This window comes from Sporothrix brasiliensis (genome assembly GCF_000820605.1).
Source record: "Sporothrix brasiliensis 5110 chromosome Unknown Cont15, whole genome shotgun sequence".
NCBI classification, from domain to species: Eukaryota; Fungi; Ascomycota; class Sordariomycetes; order Ophiostomatales; family Ophiostomataceae; genus Sporothrix; species Sporothrix brasiliensis.
Window position 1 is genome coordinate 2,482,626 of NW_024467134.1, and position 18,082 is coordinate 2,500,707.

The window sequence follows — 18,082 nt, forward strand, 5'->3', positions numbered from 1 at the left end:
TAGCGCAGCCTTATGAAATACGTACATAGAAACATTGCAAAAAGACAATTTACAGCTTTGCCTTGCCCTTCTTGCGTTTGTTCGCGCTGACATGCGCAGTCCTAATACGCCACGCTGTCGGATAGCCCTCGAGGCTATTAATGCGCCGGCCCGCTTCAAGTCCACTCACGTGACTGACCTTGAATCGGCGCGCCAGCCACTACCCCACTCCAAGTCAACAAGCACCGCGTCCGGGCCCGCATGAGCAGCGCACGCGCAGTGCGGGTTGCTCTTGCCTCTCCCGCCATAAGCTGCACTAGCCCCTTTCCGTTACGGGCGCCTGCACCCCCCCCCCCCTTGCCTTGCGACGCTGTTAGCGATTAGGTTCCCCATCTTTCCTTCAATTGACCTCACTTTCAGCTTCATCACGTCGGCGTCCAACATATGCTGCAGATGAGATTGACACTCTTCGAGCCGCTCGTACCACCCCTACATCCGCCGATGCAGCGTATTTGACCGCCCCCACACTTCAAGTACGGACAATGTGCGCGAGAGGCAGCGGTCCCCGACCTTAATCTTCCTTCTTCTCCTGCAGTCCACCCCGTCCGCGTCCAATAACGAATCCGAATAAAAAACACGACAAGCACCCCCCGTACGACGACGTCTCCCGGGAATGTGATCCCGCGGCCCGACGGCAAATGGATCCCGAGTGGACAGAGATTGCTTGCGTGCAGCTCAGCTCGTCCAATGGCGGCCAGGAGGAGCCCGCAGCCACGCCCGTGTCAGCGCTGGCCTTTGACACGACCCAGGAGCTGATGTGGACGGGCAACAGTGAGGGCCGCGTGGCCGCCTTTTACGGCTCGGAGGTCCAGAGCTACGTGTCGTATGTCATGCAGCCGACGACCGACGGCGAGGTGCGCCAGATCCTGCTCAACGACACGGGCGTGCTGTCGCTGGGGCCGCGAGGCCTGCACATGGCGCTGCGCCGGGGTCTGCCGCTGTGGAACTGCCGCCACGAGGCCATGGTCGACATGTGCTGCATGGCCTTTACATCGGCGTCCATGTCCGAGGTGCTCGTGGCCGGTCGGCAGCCCACGATGCTCGTGGTGGACCTCAAGGAGGGCGACGTTGTGCGGCAGATCGAGACGGCCGAGAACTACACTCTCATGAAGCGCAACAGCCGCTTCATCTGTGCGGCCACCGTCCACGGCACCGTCGACATTATTGACCCGGCGACCTTTTCCGTCCTCAAGAGCTGGACCGCCCACTCCGCCTTCATCCACGACATGGATGTGCAGGCGGACTTTTTGGTCACGTGCGGCGCGACCTTGAAGCAGCAGGGCTCCGTCATGTTCGACCCGTACGTCAACCTCTTCGACCTCAAGCAGATGACCTCCATGGCGCCGATCCCCTTCCCGCCGTGTGCGGCCTTTGTGCGGATGCATCCGCGCATGGTCACGACGGCGATTGTCGCGTCCACATCGGGGCAGATACATATTATCGACCTCATGAGCCCGAACACGAGCAACGTCAAGCAAGCGAACATTGCGTCGTATCTGGCGCGCATAGAAATCTCTCCGACGGGCGAAGCCCTCGTGCTTGCCGACAGCGACTGTTATGTGCATCTCTGGGGCTCGCCGGCGCGCATCCAGTTTACCGAGTACCCAACCATGATTGAGACGGAGACGGTCGAGCCGCCGCACAAGGAGACGGAGTGGGAGGAGTGGTCTGACGAGGAGAACGACGACACGCTGCCGTTCAATATTGTTGGTGTCCCGTACTACCGTGACGTGCTTCTGTCGGCCTTTCCCAGCCTTGTGTCGGACGTCGGCGCGCCGCCGCCGCGCTACGACCACAGCATGCTCGAGGCGATGACGCCCTTTGAACACGGCTGGTACGCACCCAACACAGCGGGCACACTGCCGAATCAGGTCGAGGACACGCGCAAGGACGAAAACAAGACGACCCAGACCATCCAGGCGCCCAAGTTCTTGAGCGAGCGGTCGCGCGACGGCGGCAACAGCAGTGCCGCGCAGCCGGCGTTCCCCAACAGCGTCGACGAGATCGGTGCGGCCCTGGCGTCGTCGGAGCTTGCTAGTCTCGGCCCCGAAGCGCCGGGTATGTACCGGAACGTGGAGATCAAATTTAGCAAATTTGGTGTCGACGATTTTGATTTTGGCTATTACAACCGCTCGCGGTATGCCGGCTTGGAGAACCACTTTGCCAACTCGTACGCCAACGCGCTGCTGCAGCTGCTGCGGTTCACGCCGACGATCCGCAACCTGGCACTGCAGCACGCCGCAGGTGCGTGTCTGGAAGACCAGTGTCTGCTGTGCGAACTGGGCTATCTCTGCGACATGCTGCAGAAAGCCGAGGGTGCCACGTGCCAGGCGACCAACATGCTCAAGACGCTGAGCAGCCTGCCGCAGGCACACCAGCTGCGGCTGATTGAGGAGGAGAACCCCAACACGCCCATCACCGAGATGCTGCAGAATCTTACGCGGTTTCTGCTGACACAGATCGCCGGTGACTTCAGCCGCATGCAGCCCGACTCGACCGCCATGGAGGACGCGCTGGCTACGTCGGGCATCACCTACATGCGGTGCATGGCCTGCCGAAGCGAGACGAAGCGGCCCGTGTCGACATACGTCAACAACCTCAAGTACCCAGCGCCACAGCGCACGACGAGCCGCGGGCCCAAGTTCCCCAAGGTGACGTTCTCGCAGGTGCTCAAGTCGAGTGTGGAGCAGGACTCGTCGACCAAGGGCTGGTGCGAGGTCTGCAAGCGGTACCAGACGCTGCTCAACCGCAAGACCATCACCAGCATCCCGTCGGTGCTGACGCTGAACGCCAGCGGGCCCCAGAACCTCAACTACCCGGAGCTGCGGCGGCTGTGGGGCACGCCCGGGTGGCTGCCGGACGAGATTGGCATCATTGTCGACACGGCGGGCCAGTTCTTCTGCTACGAAGGGGAGGACTTGAAGCTGCACCTTCAGCGCGGCATCCACGACATCAAGGTGTATTCGCTGATCGGCATGGCCGTGAGCGTCGACAATGGCGGCCAGCCGGCCAAGTCGCACCTCGTCGCCATGGTCAACGTTGGCTACTCGGAGCCCACGCCGCCGGAGCAGCCGCAGTGGCACTTGTTCAATGACTTTTTGGTGCGCCAGACGTCGCCGGGCGAGGCGCTGTCCTTCAACACGAACTGGAAGACGCCGTCTGTGGTGCTGTTCCAGCTCAAGAGCGACAACAACAAGATCGACATGGAATGGCAGAGCCGCATCGACACGTCGGTGCTGTACATGGACAACGAGATGCCGCGGCAGCAGCAGCAGCAACAACAGCAGGCTGGAGGAGGCGAGGCCACGTATCGCCCGCTGTCCCCGACGCACGAGCGGCCGGGCCCCGACACGATTCTGGCGATCGACACGGAGTTTGTAGCGCTGAAGCAGCCCGAGATCGAGATGAACTCCGAGGGCGAGATGGAGACGATCCGGCCCATGACGCACGCGCTCGCGCGCGTGTCGGTCGTCCGCGGCCAGGGCATGGACGAGGGCGTGCCGTTCATCGACGACTACATCATCATCAAGGAGCCCGTGGTGGACTACCTGACGCTGTACTCGGGCATTACGGCCAGCGACCTCGACCCGCGCAAGTCGACGCACACGCTCGTGCCGCTCAAGCGCGCCTTCAAGAAGCTGTGGGTGCTGCTCAACCTGGGCTGCAAGTTCTTGGGCCACGGCCTGAAGCAGGATTTCCGGGTCATCAACATCCAGGTGCCTAAGGCGCACATCATCGACACGATCGACCTGTTCTTCCTCAAGACCCGCCTGCGCAAGCTGTCGCTGGCGTTCTTGGCCTGGAGCGTGCTCAAGGAGAACATCCAGCTCGAGACGCACGACTCGATTGAGGACGCGCGCACCGCCCTCAAGCTGTACCGCAAGTTCCTCGAGTACGAGGACGCCGGCATTCTCGAGACCCAGCTGCAGGAGATTTACCGCGAGGGCCGCGACACCAACTTCAAGCCGCCCAAGCGCAACGGCGACGACAACGAGCTGCGCCGTGGCACCGACACGCCGCCCGTGGGCGCGCCGGCGCCGGGCTCGGCCGTGAGTCCGCTCCTCGCGCGCAGCCAGCCGGCGCCGCCAAGCATTACGGCGGCGGCTGTCACTGTGGCCAATGCCATCAGGGAGAGCAACAACGTCCGCACCGCCTCGACCAGGACACCGACCGCCCCGAGCGGTGGTCTCGGTGTGCCGGTGTCGGTCCCACCTACCAGCACGCCGGCTACGGGCAACACCTTGGCGCACAGCGGCGGTGGGAACAACGTCAACGTCAACAGCAGCAGCAGCAACAGCAGCAGCAGTGGTGGTGGCCGGCACTTTAACAGTCGGCCAAATGCACACGGCCCTCTGCCCGGCGGACGTATTCATGGTGCCAACGGCGGTGGCAGTGGTCGTTACCACCCACCGAACTCGTACCGGAACAACCAGAGCGGGCAGCACGACGGCAACAGCAGCAGCAGCAGCAACGGCCACAGCGTGCCGTATCGTCAATACCGACGGGGCTAGCGGTCCCGCCGGCGTCGCGGTAGTCTGCCATCTTGAAATGGTTTTAAGGACACCCTTCGTATTCCTTATTGACGACATACGTCGACTATCAACATCGCGACGACACGAGCCATCGTTTTCTCTCGAATATTCTATGCACAGTTTTTGTCAATTTATTATCACCAATGTTGATTGATTGTGCATTACAATACAGCCATTATAGGCCCCGCCCTCGCTTTTATCGCCAGGCTTGTTTATATGAATTTTTATCTCTTATTTCTCGTTGTATTTTTCACGGCTGGCGGTCTTGTAGAGGCAGGCGTCCAAAACGAGGGCGAGGCGGGCGGTTTGTGCTTGTGTCCCTTGTGGGAAAGTCAGAACTGGGCACGCAGAAGATCAAGTATATCGTTTTCAATAAAAATTTCAAAATTTCAAAATTTCAAAATTCCAATACAAAATGGGACGATAGTGCGGCGGGACTGTCAAAGGCCCAGCGGTATCCGGAATTGTCATTGGCCGGTTTATTGACGTCCTGGACGACTCCGAGCAAGACTCTAAGCGGCGCCGTTGTTTCGCTGTATTATCGAAACAAAACAAAAGGAGCAGAAACTGAGACGAGCCAATGATAAAGAAGACCAAAGGACTGCTTTCGTCCTTTCTCTGCAGATGATCTTCTTTCACACACCTCTTTGTTTGAAGACCAGAAACTGGCACACAATGAACAACGCCCTTTGACAGTTGTGAACAGCGGGCCATGTAAATAGGCACAACCTTATTTGTGTCGTTTGTTCACAGTGAAAATCATCTTTCTGCCCGCTTTTCTTCTTTTTTGTTATGTTCCACCAGACATGCAAACAAAGCATCTCCAACAAGAGAATATGAACAGAGCACAGTAGTCAAGGAGAAGTGTAGATGGACAGATAGGGAGGAGAAATAAAAAGAAGTCAACAACGTGAACATCTTGAAAGAGTCATGCACAGATTTATCTTGTATATAACAAACGTCCGTCTTGGTCGATTGGGTTTTCTTTTCGAGATCCTTCATACCACAACACTTTTCCAACTCATTCCAGGCTGTTTGATACTGCCTCGCCCACACTTTTCCCTGTTCCGTTTTTGAATTCAGTTTTCCGTTTGCAAAACCAAAAGACAAAAAAAAAAAAGACGTGCACCGAGACTTTATCTCGTTTGAGCTTCCCGACAGTTTTCAACACTTGTGAGGTGGCACACCGTCCTATCCTGTACTTCCCCCCTGCATCTTCGTAAATGTCATCCAAGATGCACACCTCGCAGACGGACAACAACAGCACCCAGCCCGCTTCCACGGCCACAGTCATGTCTTCGGGCCCGACCTGCGATCACAGCCAGAACCAGACCCTCTCCGTCAACCTCGACCCTCTATGGGCCGCCGTTTCGGACGAGGCCGCGACGCGGCACATCGTCGGCGATGACGACGGTGAGCATCTCATGGGCGCGCTGGTCGCTGCCTGTCGACAAGCCGCGCCCACGACGCCCATCGCCCCGCTCGCCTTCTCGTTCACGCGCACGCTGGCCAACGTCCCCTTCCGCTTTCTCCGTGTCGAGGTCGACGACCAAGGCCGCGCCAAGACGCCCATTACCAGCCTCAGCAGCTTCAACAGCCAGCTGGGCGAGCACGGCGCGCTGGCCAAGTACTTCCCGTTCACGTCTCTGGACGGCAATGCCGACGAAAACAGCCTCTGGTGGCATGCCAGCCACCCGCCGGCGTACAGCAAGGACTATCCCTTCTCAGTCGACAACTTTGACTGCGAGCAGCTCGTCGGGGACCTCGAGGACGACAACGACCTGCTGGACCGAGACGTGACGAACTGGGTGCTGTGGGCCGCCGTGACACAGACATCCACGGCCCCCGAGGCGCCCGCCTTCGCTTGCCGTGACCGCATCTTCTCCGTCGACCATCTCCTGCAGTTCCTCAACGATGTCCGCACCTCGCTCAACAACATCGATCCGGTGCCCACCATCTACTTCATCGTTGCCGTCTCGTACAAGGGCCGCTATCGCAACTCGGACGTCTCTGAGATGAACAACATGATGCTGGCGGTGCCGTTGCACACCACGCTCAGCTTCTTTACCAACCTGGTGAAGAAAAACGGTGCGGGGGCCAACCAGGCGCCTAGCTCCATCGGCGACGAGGACGAAGACGACGGCGAGTCCATCCATGACACAGCCAGCAGCGTCAGTGCGTTCGAGGCGGCCAATGGTGGTGGCGGTGGTGGTGGTGGTGCGGATGCCCCTGTGAGCAACTGGTCTTATAGCATAGATTCGTCCGAGGGCGGAGGCGTCACCTTCACCGGAAACCCTGTGCCCTTCCGCACCCGCGTCGACTCCAACGGCGACACCATCTTCCTCGGATACGAGTATGACCCCTTTTATGGTATGTCCAGAGTCCCGGCTCAGTCGGAGAACGTCGTCGTCGACGAAGAAGCCGTGCTAGCCACGTCCTCGTCCTCGTCGTCTTCGTCGGAGCGCGCCCCCACGCCGCCTCCCCCATCCATCCTCCAAACTCTCGACACCAACGCCTCAAAGGGTGACGCTGTCGAGGGCGACCTGCACGCCCTGCTCCCCGAGGCCCAGTCCCCCGAGCAGGCCGCCTGGGAGCAGTGTTGCCGGCTGCTGTGCATCGACCCGGAAGCGCACAAGGACGCACAGGCACGGTCTGTCAAGATTCCCGGCACCGACAACATGTGGGTCAAGCCCAGCCAGCTGTGGACGGCGTACTGGATGCTGACGAGCCGGATGGACCGGGGTCTCTGTGGCGGTGTTCTCGCCGATGTGATGGGCACCGGAAAGACGTACGTCTGCCTCGTGGTCTGTCTCCTGCGGGCGTACATTGGCTACAACCGCGCCGAGGTCGAGCGGGAGTGGCAGCTGCGAGAACACGAGGCCAAGAAGGGCGGTGCCAGCGGCGGCAATGTCGCGCCCAAGCAGCATCTGCCGCGCAACGAGGCCGGCAACGCAAGTGTGGCCTGCACCTGTGGCAACGCCATGGGCATCGAGTGCTACGCCAACCCAGGCGGCATCACGCGCCAGATCGCCGGCAGCCTCTCGCGTGGCGCGTCGCTGATTCTTGCGCCGCAGACGGTCCTCGACAACTGGGTCAAGACGGTCAAGCACGTCCGCCTGCAGCACAAGTTCTTTGAGCCGGTCGTTTTTCACAGCAAGATGTCCAACGAGGACGTCGCCATGGCGCCCGCGCCGCGTCTCAAGCAGAAGCTGCAGATGAGCGTCCGCCCGCAGGCACATGTTAGCAGCGACGGCCTTTTTTCGCATAGCTGGGAGCCCAATGTCCTGGACGTCGTCCACGATTACCAGCCTAGCATCGCCAAGGACGCCTACCCGGAGCGCTTCATCTTCCTAGCCACGCACATGCCTGAGAAGCTGACCGAGTTCTTCCAGCTGCCTGTGCCACTCCGCCGCAAGGCCGGTGCGGGCACGCGAGGGCGCAAGACCGTCTATGGCTGCCCCGTCGGCATCCAGCTTGTGGACGAGTTTCACAAGGCCAAAGACGATGTGATTGCGCTGGCCCTGCAGCACAAGCACCTTCAGAGCGGAGACGGCAGCGGCAATGGCGACAGCGCGACCGACAACTTTGACTTCTGGGCCATCACCGGTACGCCCCTGCCGGCCAAGCTCACAGACCTCGAGGCAGTCACCAACATTCTGCAGCGCCTTCCACAGTGGGATGAACCGGCCAGCCCTCACCACGGCAGCCGTGTTGTTGCTCTGCGCGAGCTGCAGGTGGCGTACGAAAAGGCGGTCGCGGAGGACGGCACTCCCGAACAGGCGGCGGACTTCCGCCGTCGTGCCGAGCGCTTCTTCCAGAGCGGCATCATCAAGCGCCACACGGAAAAGTCCATGTTCTTCGACCAGCGCATCTTCAACCTGCAGGACGTGACGGCGCAAGTCGTCGTCCACGCCACACCAGAGCCCCTGCGCGAGGACGTGGGCAAGGTAGTGGCCCGCGTCGCCGTCAAGATCCGGGAGTCGATGGCCGATGGTCCGTCGGCGGGCGTCAACACGGCCAACTGGGAGCAGGCCGTCCGGTCCAGCTCACTTTTCAACAACATGATGGACCTCGAGATCCTCGCCACGTTCCCCGGCGCCGCACCGCTCATGCTTGCCGATCCCCCCGTCCTTGACTTTGGCCTTGCCGCCATCCGCGCCGAGATCCGCAAGGCCAAGAACCACGACGTGACCAAGGTCGAGCTCTTCCAGACGCACCTCGACGCCATCATTCACGACAGCCCGCACTTGCAGTCCATCTTGGCGACTCTTGACGAGATGGAGACCGACCGCTCGAAACGCCGCGCGCTGCCGACACCTGTCGCCGCCGACGCCGCCAACAGGTCGGTCCTCTCCAAGAAGAAGGTCGACCTGTCCGTCAAGAAGCTCGTCGTCTTGTGCCCGCGCATGGGCGAGGCCGTCTTCGTGTTCCTGGCGCTGCGCAAGCTCCGCCCCGAGTTCAACCCCGTCTTTCTGCACGCCGACCTCAAGCTCTCGGAGCGCACGGCGCTGCTGCAGGACTTCAACCGCCTCGACGCGCCCACGCCCGCCGGTATTCACCACACAGCACGCGTCCTCGTGGGCACGTTCCGCGACGCCGGCACGGGCAACGATCTCACGGTCGCCAACTACCAGATCCTGACGGGCCCGCTGCGTCTGCGCAGCCAGCAAGACCAGGCCTTTGGGCGCACGAACCGCGAGGGCCAGACGCTGCCGCTGCACCACCGGCTGCTGGTGACCGAAGACAGCCCCGTGGACCGCATCGTCATGGTAACTCAGGCGCGTCGACACATTGCCAGCGACCCGTTCGCCATGGACGAGGAGCTGGAGCTGGCGGACGTCGATGAGGAGGAGCAGTAGGGCGTGGGTTTTATGTAGCCATCTTGTACTCTGTGTATTTTGATTCTGTTTGTTGCCCCTTTTTGCTTTTGGGGATGCTGTGGCGTGTTGCACTTGCCATAAAATAAGCAATAGACCAAGGCTCTTTCCCCAATTTGATTTTCGCAGGCTTTGGTGTTCCTCGTGCCTTCCAAATAAACATAGCATTTATTACGTCGTAAATAAAACAATCGCCCCTTCCTTAATATATTTTGTCGCTGAACAATGTCTCGATAGTACCTGCCACATTGCCCACTGTAAATCCACAGCGCGCCTCTGCTACTTCCTCTTACGACGTGCCTAGACCATTCCCGGCCCACTCCTGCCTGTTCACCGCCCGATCTCGCCCAGCACTCTCGGCATGTCCACCCATCGTGCCTTCCATCCTTTGAGGCTCCTTTCAGGCATTCCTCGGAATCCAACCCTATGCCCTCCGCTGTGAGACATTGAAAACCATGCTCCCGAGACGCCCTGTAGCTTAGACCATTGACCAATGACTGGCGAAACAAATGCAAACAAATGCGAGCTAGAGCTGTGAGCACTATATCACGAGAGCCTGTAGCCCGTCTCTTCCAGCTGGCCAGGCCCACGGTGCTTAGTCCGAGCAGACTAGCGGGCTTTAGTCACTTGTTCGCTCCTTCCGTTGCGAGCAAGGCCCAGATTTTGCCAGGGCCGAAGATAGCCACTACTCGAGCGAACTGGGTCCTTCCTGCCCTTTGTGATGAATGGTCTCGACGGCGACCGTTCCTAATTTCTATTTCCATTTTCCTTCATGTTTTGATCTTTGCCCTTTCACCTTCTTTTATCCCCTCTCCTTCATGTTCAAGCAACGTCTCCTGTACTCATCGCGACCGGCCGGACACCGCCCACCGTCGCACGAACCGATTTCTCGTACAATTTTCGCACGTTCCGTTTTCCCACCCTCTCCCCGCCTTGTCGCCCACCGGACCGTCCAATCCGTTTGCGAGCAGCACCCGCAGTCGATCAAAGAAAGCAACAGGACGTGAGCGGGCGCCTTCGCCATTGGCCGATGAGAAGAAGGTGCAGCCAGGAGGGAGGATAGACTTGACCAAGACGCGGCGGCCAGCAAAGAGCAAAGAGGCGCGGCAAGCTGCAGACAATCGCTTTCGGCAACCTTTGCCGAAAGAGCGAGAGCGAATCCACCTCGTCTCGGCTTGGATCCTGTCGTCCTCAAACAAATACACATAGCGGCATCCGGTCGACGACGAGCAGAGACGCTTTCCGATTCATTGCATTTTGTCAGCAACTAGGTCGCTTCGACAAAGACTCCCAAACCCCGACAAACGGAACATAACACTCCAACCATCCCAAAACGTAACCGTGCAGGGGTGCTGGAGCCATGGATCGGGCAACCAACGCGGGCAGTGGCACCCGCCAATCAAAGCGGTTGCAGCTTGTGCACAGCAGCTCGGGCAGCGACGACGGCAATGGGAGTGGCAGCGACAGCGAAATCGAAGGCGGCAGCGAATATGTCCAAAAACGACAGCCACCATCACCCACACCGCCGTCGCAACAGACACGGCAAGCGTCCGATCATCAAACACATCAGACGCGACACACACCGCAAAAGACGCAAAAATCACACGAACAGCAGCAGCAGCAGCAACCTCACAAGACCACATCTTCCGCTGGCGCGCCACACACCCGAGCCAAGGCACCGAAGCACGTCGTAGGCGGAGGCGGTAGCACTGCACGGTTACACCCTCGTGTGCCGTCCTCCAAAGCGCTGCACAAGACGGTGCACCATCACCATCACCACGCCGCCTCGACCAAACTGCAGCAGCAGCAGCAACAGCTTCAGCAGCTCCAGCAATTCCAACAATTTCAGGCACAGCTCCAACAGCAGCAGCAGGCCCATCATCGCCGCAGATCGTCCGCATCACCCCCGACGACACCCGCTGACTACGCCGCGCGATTTCCCTTTGCCGCCGCCCCACCTCCGATTGACCCGACCGCCCAGCACCAGCGGCCCCAGCCGCAGCGCCGTGCGACGGCAACAACTGAGAGCAACCTGAAACGGAGCGCTAACTCGGCGTCAACGTCCTCGCTGGTGCGTCGGAACCAGTCGGCGTCGAGCCTTCTCAAACGCAACCGCTCCCACGCCGACGTCGCGAAACGGACGAGCCACGGAGGCACGCGGTCAACTGCGAGCGCCACCATCAAGCGCACCAACTCGAACCCGGCTGTGAACAACAGCGGATTGCAGCCACTCTCATCCGCCGGCAAAAAAAAGTCCACGGTTGGCGCCGGCGGAGGCCAGGTGCACTTTGAGATTGGCAGCCCCGACGCCCAGGACCAGGAAGACGAGTGGGTCGATGCTGGTTCGTCCAACTTGAGCGGGTCGCGCAAGAACAGCTACAGACACGAGGATTCTCCAAAGTCGCACGAGAGTGCGAGCCAGGCAGCAAAGGACAAGTCCGAAGAAGAAGACGACAGTGAAAGCGAAGGTGGGAGCGAGAGCGAGCAGGAGGCAGAAGTCAATCCCACAAAACAGCAGCAGCAGCAACAACTCAAGCTGCCCATAAGATCTGCCAGTGGATCGCAACAACAGCAACAGCAGCAGCAGACGGCCAAGGACAACCAAGCCGAGGCGCACTCTTCCTCTTCGGCATCTTCGGTGGCATCGACTCATCTCCGAACCAGCTCGTCGACCACTCGTCTTCTTCTCCCCCGCACACCGCCCCGACGTGCGCCACCCCAGATGTCGACCGAGACCGTTTCGGCAATGCGTAACATGCCGTCGTCGTCTCCCGACTCGAGTCCCTCTAGGCGGCTGCACCACCGCCACCAGCAGAGCCTACCCGGCGGAAGCGGCGACCGTGACGCCATGACATCTCGATTCATCACGACAGGAAGTCACGAGGCAGCGGGTGGTACAACAGGCGGCGATTCCTACTACACCACGTCATCGTCCCGGCCCAGTACAGGACGGCAACTTGCCGACGACAGAAATAACGCCAGCTCCTCATCGGGCGCGCCATCCTCCTTAAATCCAGCCGCATCAAAATCGCACCCGCGCCGGACACGATCCATCGGTGGCGACGCAATGCAGCAGCAGAAGCAGCAGCTGACAGACGACGAGGACTATTCGAGCACCATCAGTGGAGGTGATGTGCGCAAGATGACGTCTGTAGCCTCGTCTACGGGCGGCCCAGCAGGCACGCATGCTCGACGGACACGCGCGCCCCATGCCCCTCCTGCCGAGCTCAGCCGCACCCAGCAAAAGCTCAACCTGGAGCGGGCCAGCTCCAACATTGATCGTGGTAGCCGCCAGCACGCTGTACCTGTTGCTGGCTCGCTTGTTGGCGCAGGCGAGTTTGGCATGCACGATCCGCGTATTGGCAAGCTGATGGAGAAGACTGGTATGGAGTACTACATGATCCGTCGCTACCAGAATCCCGTCACCCGCAGTCTCGGTCGTCTGACAGACCGCTTGGGCGGCGACAGAAACTGGCGCATCCCGGCTGCCAATGGTGGCATTACCCGTACCTCCACGGGCTTGTCAGAGGCCAACGGACCACCTGCTGCACCCGGTCACAGAGCCACCCACTCGGCTGCAGGCCTCAGCCAAAGCTTCCGGGAACGCGACATCCGGCGTGGCGTCCTCCAGTCGGCTGCCGCTGCCGCAGCAGCAGCTGGCTCTGGTGCGCACGGCCCAAGCGGCGGGGCGCCACGGCCAGGCAAACCGTATATTCTCAACGGCAATGGTGCCGGCAGCGGCAGTGGAAGCAGTGCTGCCGGCGACGCCGCCCTGCAACAACAGCGTCTCAGCGGAGCCAGCCTCGTAGAAGGCGGTGACGAGGACAGCACGGCCTCGATTCTGCGCAATCTGTGGGACAAGAATCTGTATCTCGGCACAAGCCAGGACTAGGAATCCGTCGACAACGAATGCACCTTTTTGTATGCCAAGCTAGGGAATGCTGCCTAGGCTTTTCGGACGAGCGGGCTTCATGTCTCATTTTGTCTCTTTTTTTTCGTGATCTTGTCATCACCTGTTCTATTTCATGGCCGCTGTTTTTGTTTTTCCCATCAACGAATTGTCATTTTTAATCTTAGAAGCTCATTTGCAGCTCTTTTTTTCTTCCCTTTTCTTTCGGCTTTACGTTGATTTCATACTCAGTTACTTCGAGCTCAATTAAGGCAGGCATAAGACAGTCTGCAAAGCAAAAGCAGACAAATGAACCTGCTTTCTTTGACATGTATAGCGATTGCGTTGTCGCTCTCGCGACTTAAACTACAACTGTTAGCCTCGTCAATGACGTAGCTCAATTGATATATTGATCGTACCTGCCTTTCTTTGCTGGGAAACAGCTTTTGCTGTTCCTGCTTCATTTTGTTTCTTTTCACGTCAGTTCGCACCTGCCACTGTGAGTGCACATGCTTGATTCGGCCGCACCTGCCCTTCCCATCCATGCCCGTGCATGAAACGTAACCCCTCAAACCAGGAAGGAAGTCGCCAACACTTGCCGATTCTCCTTTTTACGACCGTTCTATTTTCTCCTCATTTCTAAACGATGCCCTTTTGCGTCTTCCAACATAAGCCCTCAATCTCCATCGCCTTTTTCTGATCGAGAAGACTTCCATCCGTCAGCCCACCATGGTCTCCGCCGCCCTTCTTGGGCTCACGAACTACAACAGCCCGCTGCTTCGCAATGCCGTCCCCTGCGCTCTGGCCTCCCTTTTGGTGCAATACGCTGTCGGCCTGCCGTCCACCTTTCTAGTCAACCCGCCCTCGGAACGCTTCTACGATCTGACCGGCGCGCTCACCAACGTCGCCGTCGTTGTCTTGAGCCTCTACCTTCCGCGGTGGCGCGCCGAGGCCCAGCTGGTGACGGCGAGCCCCGGCGCTGCCCTCACTCTCGAGCCACCGCACTGGCGACAGGCCGCACTCTCTGGCGCCGTCGCCCTCTGGGCCGTCCGACGTACGTCTCTTTGTTAATGTCGGTGCGCTCGCAACGCTTGTTCCCTGGACCGGTTTTGCTTACAACACAGTCGGTACCTACCTCTTCCGCCGCATCCTGCGCGAGGGCAAAGACTCTCGCTTTGATGCCATGCGCACAAAGCCCGCCAAGCTCCTCTTTGCCTGGACGGCCCAGGCGTTGTGGATTGTACTCTGCCAGTCGCCCGTCACAGCCGTCAATGCCGTGGGAGCGCCCGTGGTGGCGGCGTCGGCAGCCGGACCAGCACATTCGTCGTCGGTCCTGCCAAACAACGTCCTTTGGTCCGACATGGCCGGGTTCGGTTTGTTTGCCTTCGGCCTCGTCTTTGAATCTATCACCGACTATCAAAAGTCCAGCTGGGCCGCGGCGAAGCACGCCAAACAGCACGACGAAGTGTTCATGGGCCGCGGTCTGTTCTCCGTGAGGTGAGTACGTGTTTTCCGACGGACGATCGCTGGCATCCGAAACTCACTATGAAACTCTTTCTCGACAGCCGGTATCCTCATTATTTCGGCGAGACGACGCTGTGGACGGGCCTGGCCGTGGCGGCTGCCGGCGTGCTCACGCGCGCGCCTGTTTGCGTGGCTCTCGGCGACATTGGTGTGGCCACCGCGCTCTCTGTTGCGGCCATCAGCCCGGCCTTCACGGCGTTTGTGCTGCTCAAGCTGAGCGGCGTGCCGTTGAGTGAGCCCAAGTACGACAGGAAGTACGGCAAGCGTGCCGACTACCAAAAGTGGAAGCGGGACACGCCCAAATTCTTCCCGAAACTGTTTTGAAGGCGTACAATATTTATTTCTTGGTGGATGTGGCCTGCTGCATATTGTCGTATGGCGCAGATTTACATTTCGTTTACTTATTTACTTGTGTTGGTGGGGTTGGTCAAGGTCTATTCGATTAAGCAAAACGTTGTACAAAATCAAAACGAAACGTGTCGCGTGTCCCGACAAAATTTTTTATTTTGCTCGTTGCTGTCATTAAACGCAGCGTGGTGGAAATAGCCTCCTTTTGGGTTCGTGCCAACAACAGTTATCCATTTAAGCCGCCTCCTCGTCCGTGACCAGCTTGATAATCTTGCCAATGGCAATGGTTTGACCCTGGACTGGTTAGCTGTGGTTCGCAGTGGTTCGCAATATCTATTGAGACACTGATATGGGGCATGACATACCTGGTCACGGAGCGTGAACCGACCCATCTGCGGGTAGTCTTCGAAGCGCTCCACGCACACGGAGCCGGCGCCGCCCGTCACCGTCAGACGGGCAATGATGCTGTCGCCCCGAATCGCGTGCGACGGCGGCAGCTTGCTCTTGCGGCCTGTGCCCTTTTGCAGCTTGTGCAGCAGCGCCGAGAACGTCACCTCCTCGATCGCCGAGTGCACGTGCAGCACACAGTTGTAGCCGGCCGTCAGAATCGACTTGAGCTCCAGAATGCGCACCTGCGCCTCAAAGGTCTTGACGTTGTGCACCAGCCGCTTGGGTGAGCACAGAACAAAGCCCGGCAGAATGTCCTCCTCCTCGATGCCGCGCAGCCGCAGGCGGACCTGGTCGCCGCACTGCGCAATCGACATCTCGTCCTCGGTCTCGCCGTAGACGGCCGTGATGTCCACCTGGTTCTTGTTGGGCATCATGGTCAGGGTCATGCCCTTCTTGACTACACCGGCCTCGATCTTGCCCTCAATCACGGTACCCATGTCGCGGTACTTGGCACTGATGGCCATCATGAAGGGCGCGTTGACCTTGCGCTCGAGCGTCTTCATGTCGTCCAGGTACTCCAGCAGAGAGGGCCCGTCGTACCACGGCGCGACGCCGGCGGGGATGCGGTCCTTGATGTTGGTCGTCTGCTGCGCGGCGATGGGCATGAAGAACACGTCCGTCTTCAGGTTGTAGCCCGTGCCCTTGAGGAACTGCGACAGCTTGGTCGTGCACTCCTTGTAGCGCTCGTGCGACCACTCGACCGTGGGGTCGTCCATCTTGTTGATGACCACAATCAGCTTGTTGACACCCTGCGTCTTGGCCAGCATGGCGTGCTCGCGCGTCTGGCCGCCCTTCTCGAAGCCCGTCTCGTACTCGCCCTTGCGCGCCGAGATGACGAGGATACCGACGTCCGCCTGGGACGCGCCGCCGATCATGTTGGGCACGTACGTCTTGTGGCCGGGCGCGTCCAGGATGCTGTAGCGGCGCTTCTCCGTCTCGAAGAAACCGCGACCCACCTCGACCGTCTTTCCCTTGGACCGCTCCTCGTTGGTCAGATCCAAGGCCCAGGACAGGTACCACGTCTCACGGCCCATGTCCTTGGCCTCGCGCTTGTACTTGTCCATCGTGCGCTGGTCGACCATGCCGGTGGCGTACAGGATCGAGCCGCCCAGCGTCGACTTGCCAGCATCAACGTGGCCGATGAAGATGATGTTGACGTGCTCCTTTCCGTAGATCTCCTTGAGGGTGTCCTCGTCGACGTCAGCAGCCTGCTCCTTTTGCACGGCATCGACATCGCGCGTGGCCTTGGCGCCCGCGGGCGCCCGTGACGGGCTCGAGCGGCCGGACGACGGCGTCGGCGACGTGGTGCCGCTGGCCGAGCTCTGTGTCGTTGTGCCGGTCTTCTCTATGGCCTTGGCGGCAGTCGTCTTGGCACCAGCCTCCGCAGCCGCGGCGCCCGTGCCAGCAGAAGCGCCAGCCACAGCGGCCGCGGCCACATCCTCCTTCTTTGGGGCCTCGTCCTTGTTCAGTTCCTCCTTGGATTCCTCGTTCTTGGCCTCTTCCTTCTTCTCCTCCTTGGGCGCAGCCGGGACACCGATGCTCAGGACCTTGGCGACCTTGGGCTTCGCATCGCCACCAATGCTCAGAACCTTGGCGCCGATGGGCTCGGAGGCATTCGGCAGAGACACCACAGGTGCCGCTGCCGCAGCCCCAGCAGCACCAGGTGCCGACGATACGCCTGCCGGGGCAGCAGCGTCGGTCGGTCGCTTCGCAATCGTTGGGGCACCGCGGTTGTTGTTGCTGTTGCTGTTGCTGTTGTTGTTGTTGTTGTTGTTGAATTGGGCACCACCGCGACCCTGCTGGTAGCCGCCGCGCTGGTATTGGCCTGCCAAACAGTTGTTAGTATCGAATCTCAGTGGTTCGCAGCATAGTCTAGAAAATATCTTTTTTTGTTTTGCCTTCGCTCGTCTTCGTTGCACATACCGTAGCCTTGCTGCTGCTGGTTGTTGTATCCCTGGTTGCCGTAGACGGCAGAGTAACCCTGGTTGGCGTACTGGTCGTAGTTTTGCTGCTGGCCCTGATTGCCATACTGCTGGTAGCCACCGTATCCCTGGCCGTAGTACTGCTGCTGCTGGTACTGGGGAACAAAGTTGTTACCGTACGGTTGGCCCGGATTGAACGACTGAGCGCCGGGCTGGAAGCTCGCGGCGCCGGGTTGGAAACCGCCACGGCCGCCGCGCCCGCCCCCACCGCCCCCACGGCCACCACCACCCAGGTTCATCTGCTGTTGTGTCTGGCGCGCCAGGTTGTCGTCCTGGGCCGACGGGTCGTCTTCCCACGAGTTGAGGTGCGACATGTTGATATGAGGTTCGGCGAGAGAGGATTTGTTGTGTTTCTGAGATGGTGATCAGTTGAAACGGGGGCCGGCCGCGAAGCAAGCGGCCTTGCTGGTTTATATAGCGAGATGCCGCGTGGCGCAGCAA

General features: G+C 59.8%; 5 protein-coding genes across 5 annotated transcripts; 4 read left to right on the top strand and 1 right to left on the bottom strand.

Moving 5' to 3' along the window:
- Positions 1 to 677: 677 nt before the first annotated feature.
- Positions 678 to 4,550, top strand: SPBR_05518 (PAB-dependent poly(A)-specific ribonuclease subunit 2; the record flags this gene model as incomplete). Its single annotated transcript, XM_040763782.1, has 1 exon — positions 678 to 4,550. The coding sequence occupies one exon, from the start codon at positions 678 to 680 to the stop codon at positions 4,548 to 4,550; it is 3,873 nt and encodes a 1,290-aa protein (XP_040622452.1).
- Positions 4,551 to 5,806: 1,256 nt separating this feature from the next.
- On the top strand, positions 5,807 to 9,430 carry SPBR_05534 (uncharacterized protein; the record flags this gene model as incomplete). Its single annotated transcript, XM_040763797.1, has 1 exon — positions 5,807 to 9,430. The coding sequence occupies one exon, from the start codon at positions 5,807 to 5,809 to the stop codon at positions 9,428 to 9,430; it is 3,624 nt and encodes a 1,207-aa protein (XP_040622453.1).
- A 1,378-nt stretch (positions 9,431 to 10,808) lies between these two features.
- On the top strand, positions 10,809 to 13,340 carry SPBR_05636 (uncharacterized protein; the record flags this gene model as incomplete). Its single annotated transcript, XM_040763899.1, has 1 exon — positions 10,809 to 13,340. The coding sequence occupies one exon, from the start codon at positions 10,809 to 10,811 to the stop codon at positions 13,338 to 13,340; it is 2,532 nt and encodes an 843-aa protein (XP_040622454.1).
- A 726-nt stretch (positions 13,341 to 14,066) lies between these two features.
- Positions 14,067 to 15,185, top strand: SPBR_06028 (uncharacterized protein; the record flags this gene model as incomplete). The annotated part of the gene is made up of 3 exons (XM_040764290.1): positions 14,067 to 14,391; positions 14,462 to 14,834; positions 14,903 to 15,185. 3 exons carry the CDS (start codon positions 14,067 to 14,069, stop codon positions 15,183 to 15,185), a joined length of 981 nt encoding a protein of 326 aa, XP_040622455.1.
- Positions 15,186 to 15,443: 258 nt separating this feature from the next.
- Positions 15,444 to 17,955, bottom strand: SPBR_05641 (peptide chain release factor subunit 3; the record flags this gene model as incomplete). The annotated part of the gene is made up of 3 exons (XM_040763904.1): positions 15,444 to 15,503; positions 15,575 to 17,484; positions 17,583 to 17,955. The coding sequence occupies 3 exons, from the start codon at positions 17,953 to 17,955 to the stop codon at positions 15,444 to 15,446; spliced, it is 2,343 nt and encodes a 780-aa protein (XP_040622456.1).
- Between the last annotated feature and the right edge of the window lie 127 nt (positions 17,956 to 18,082).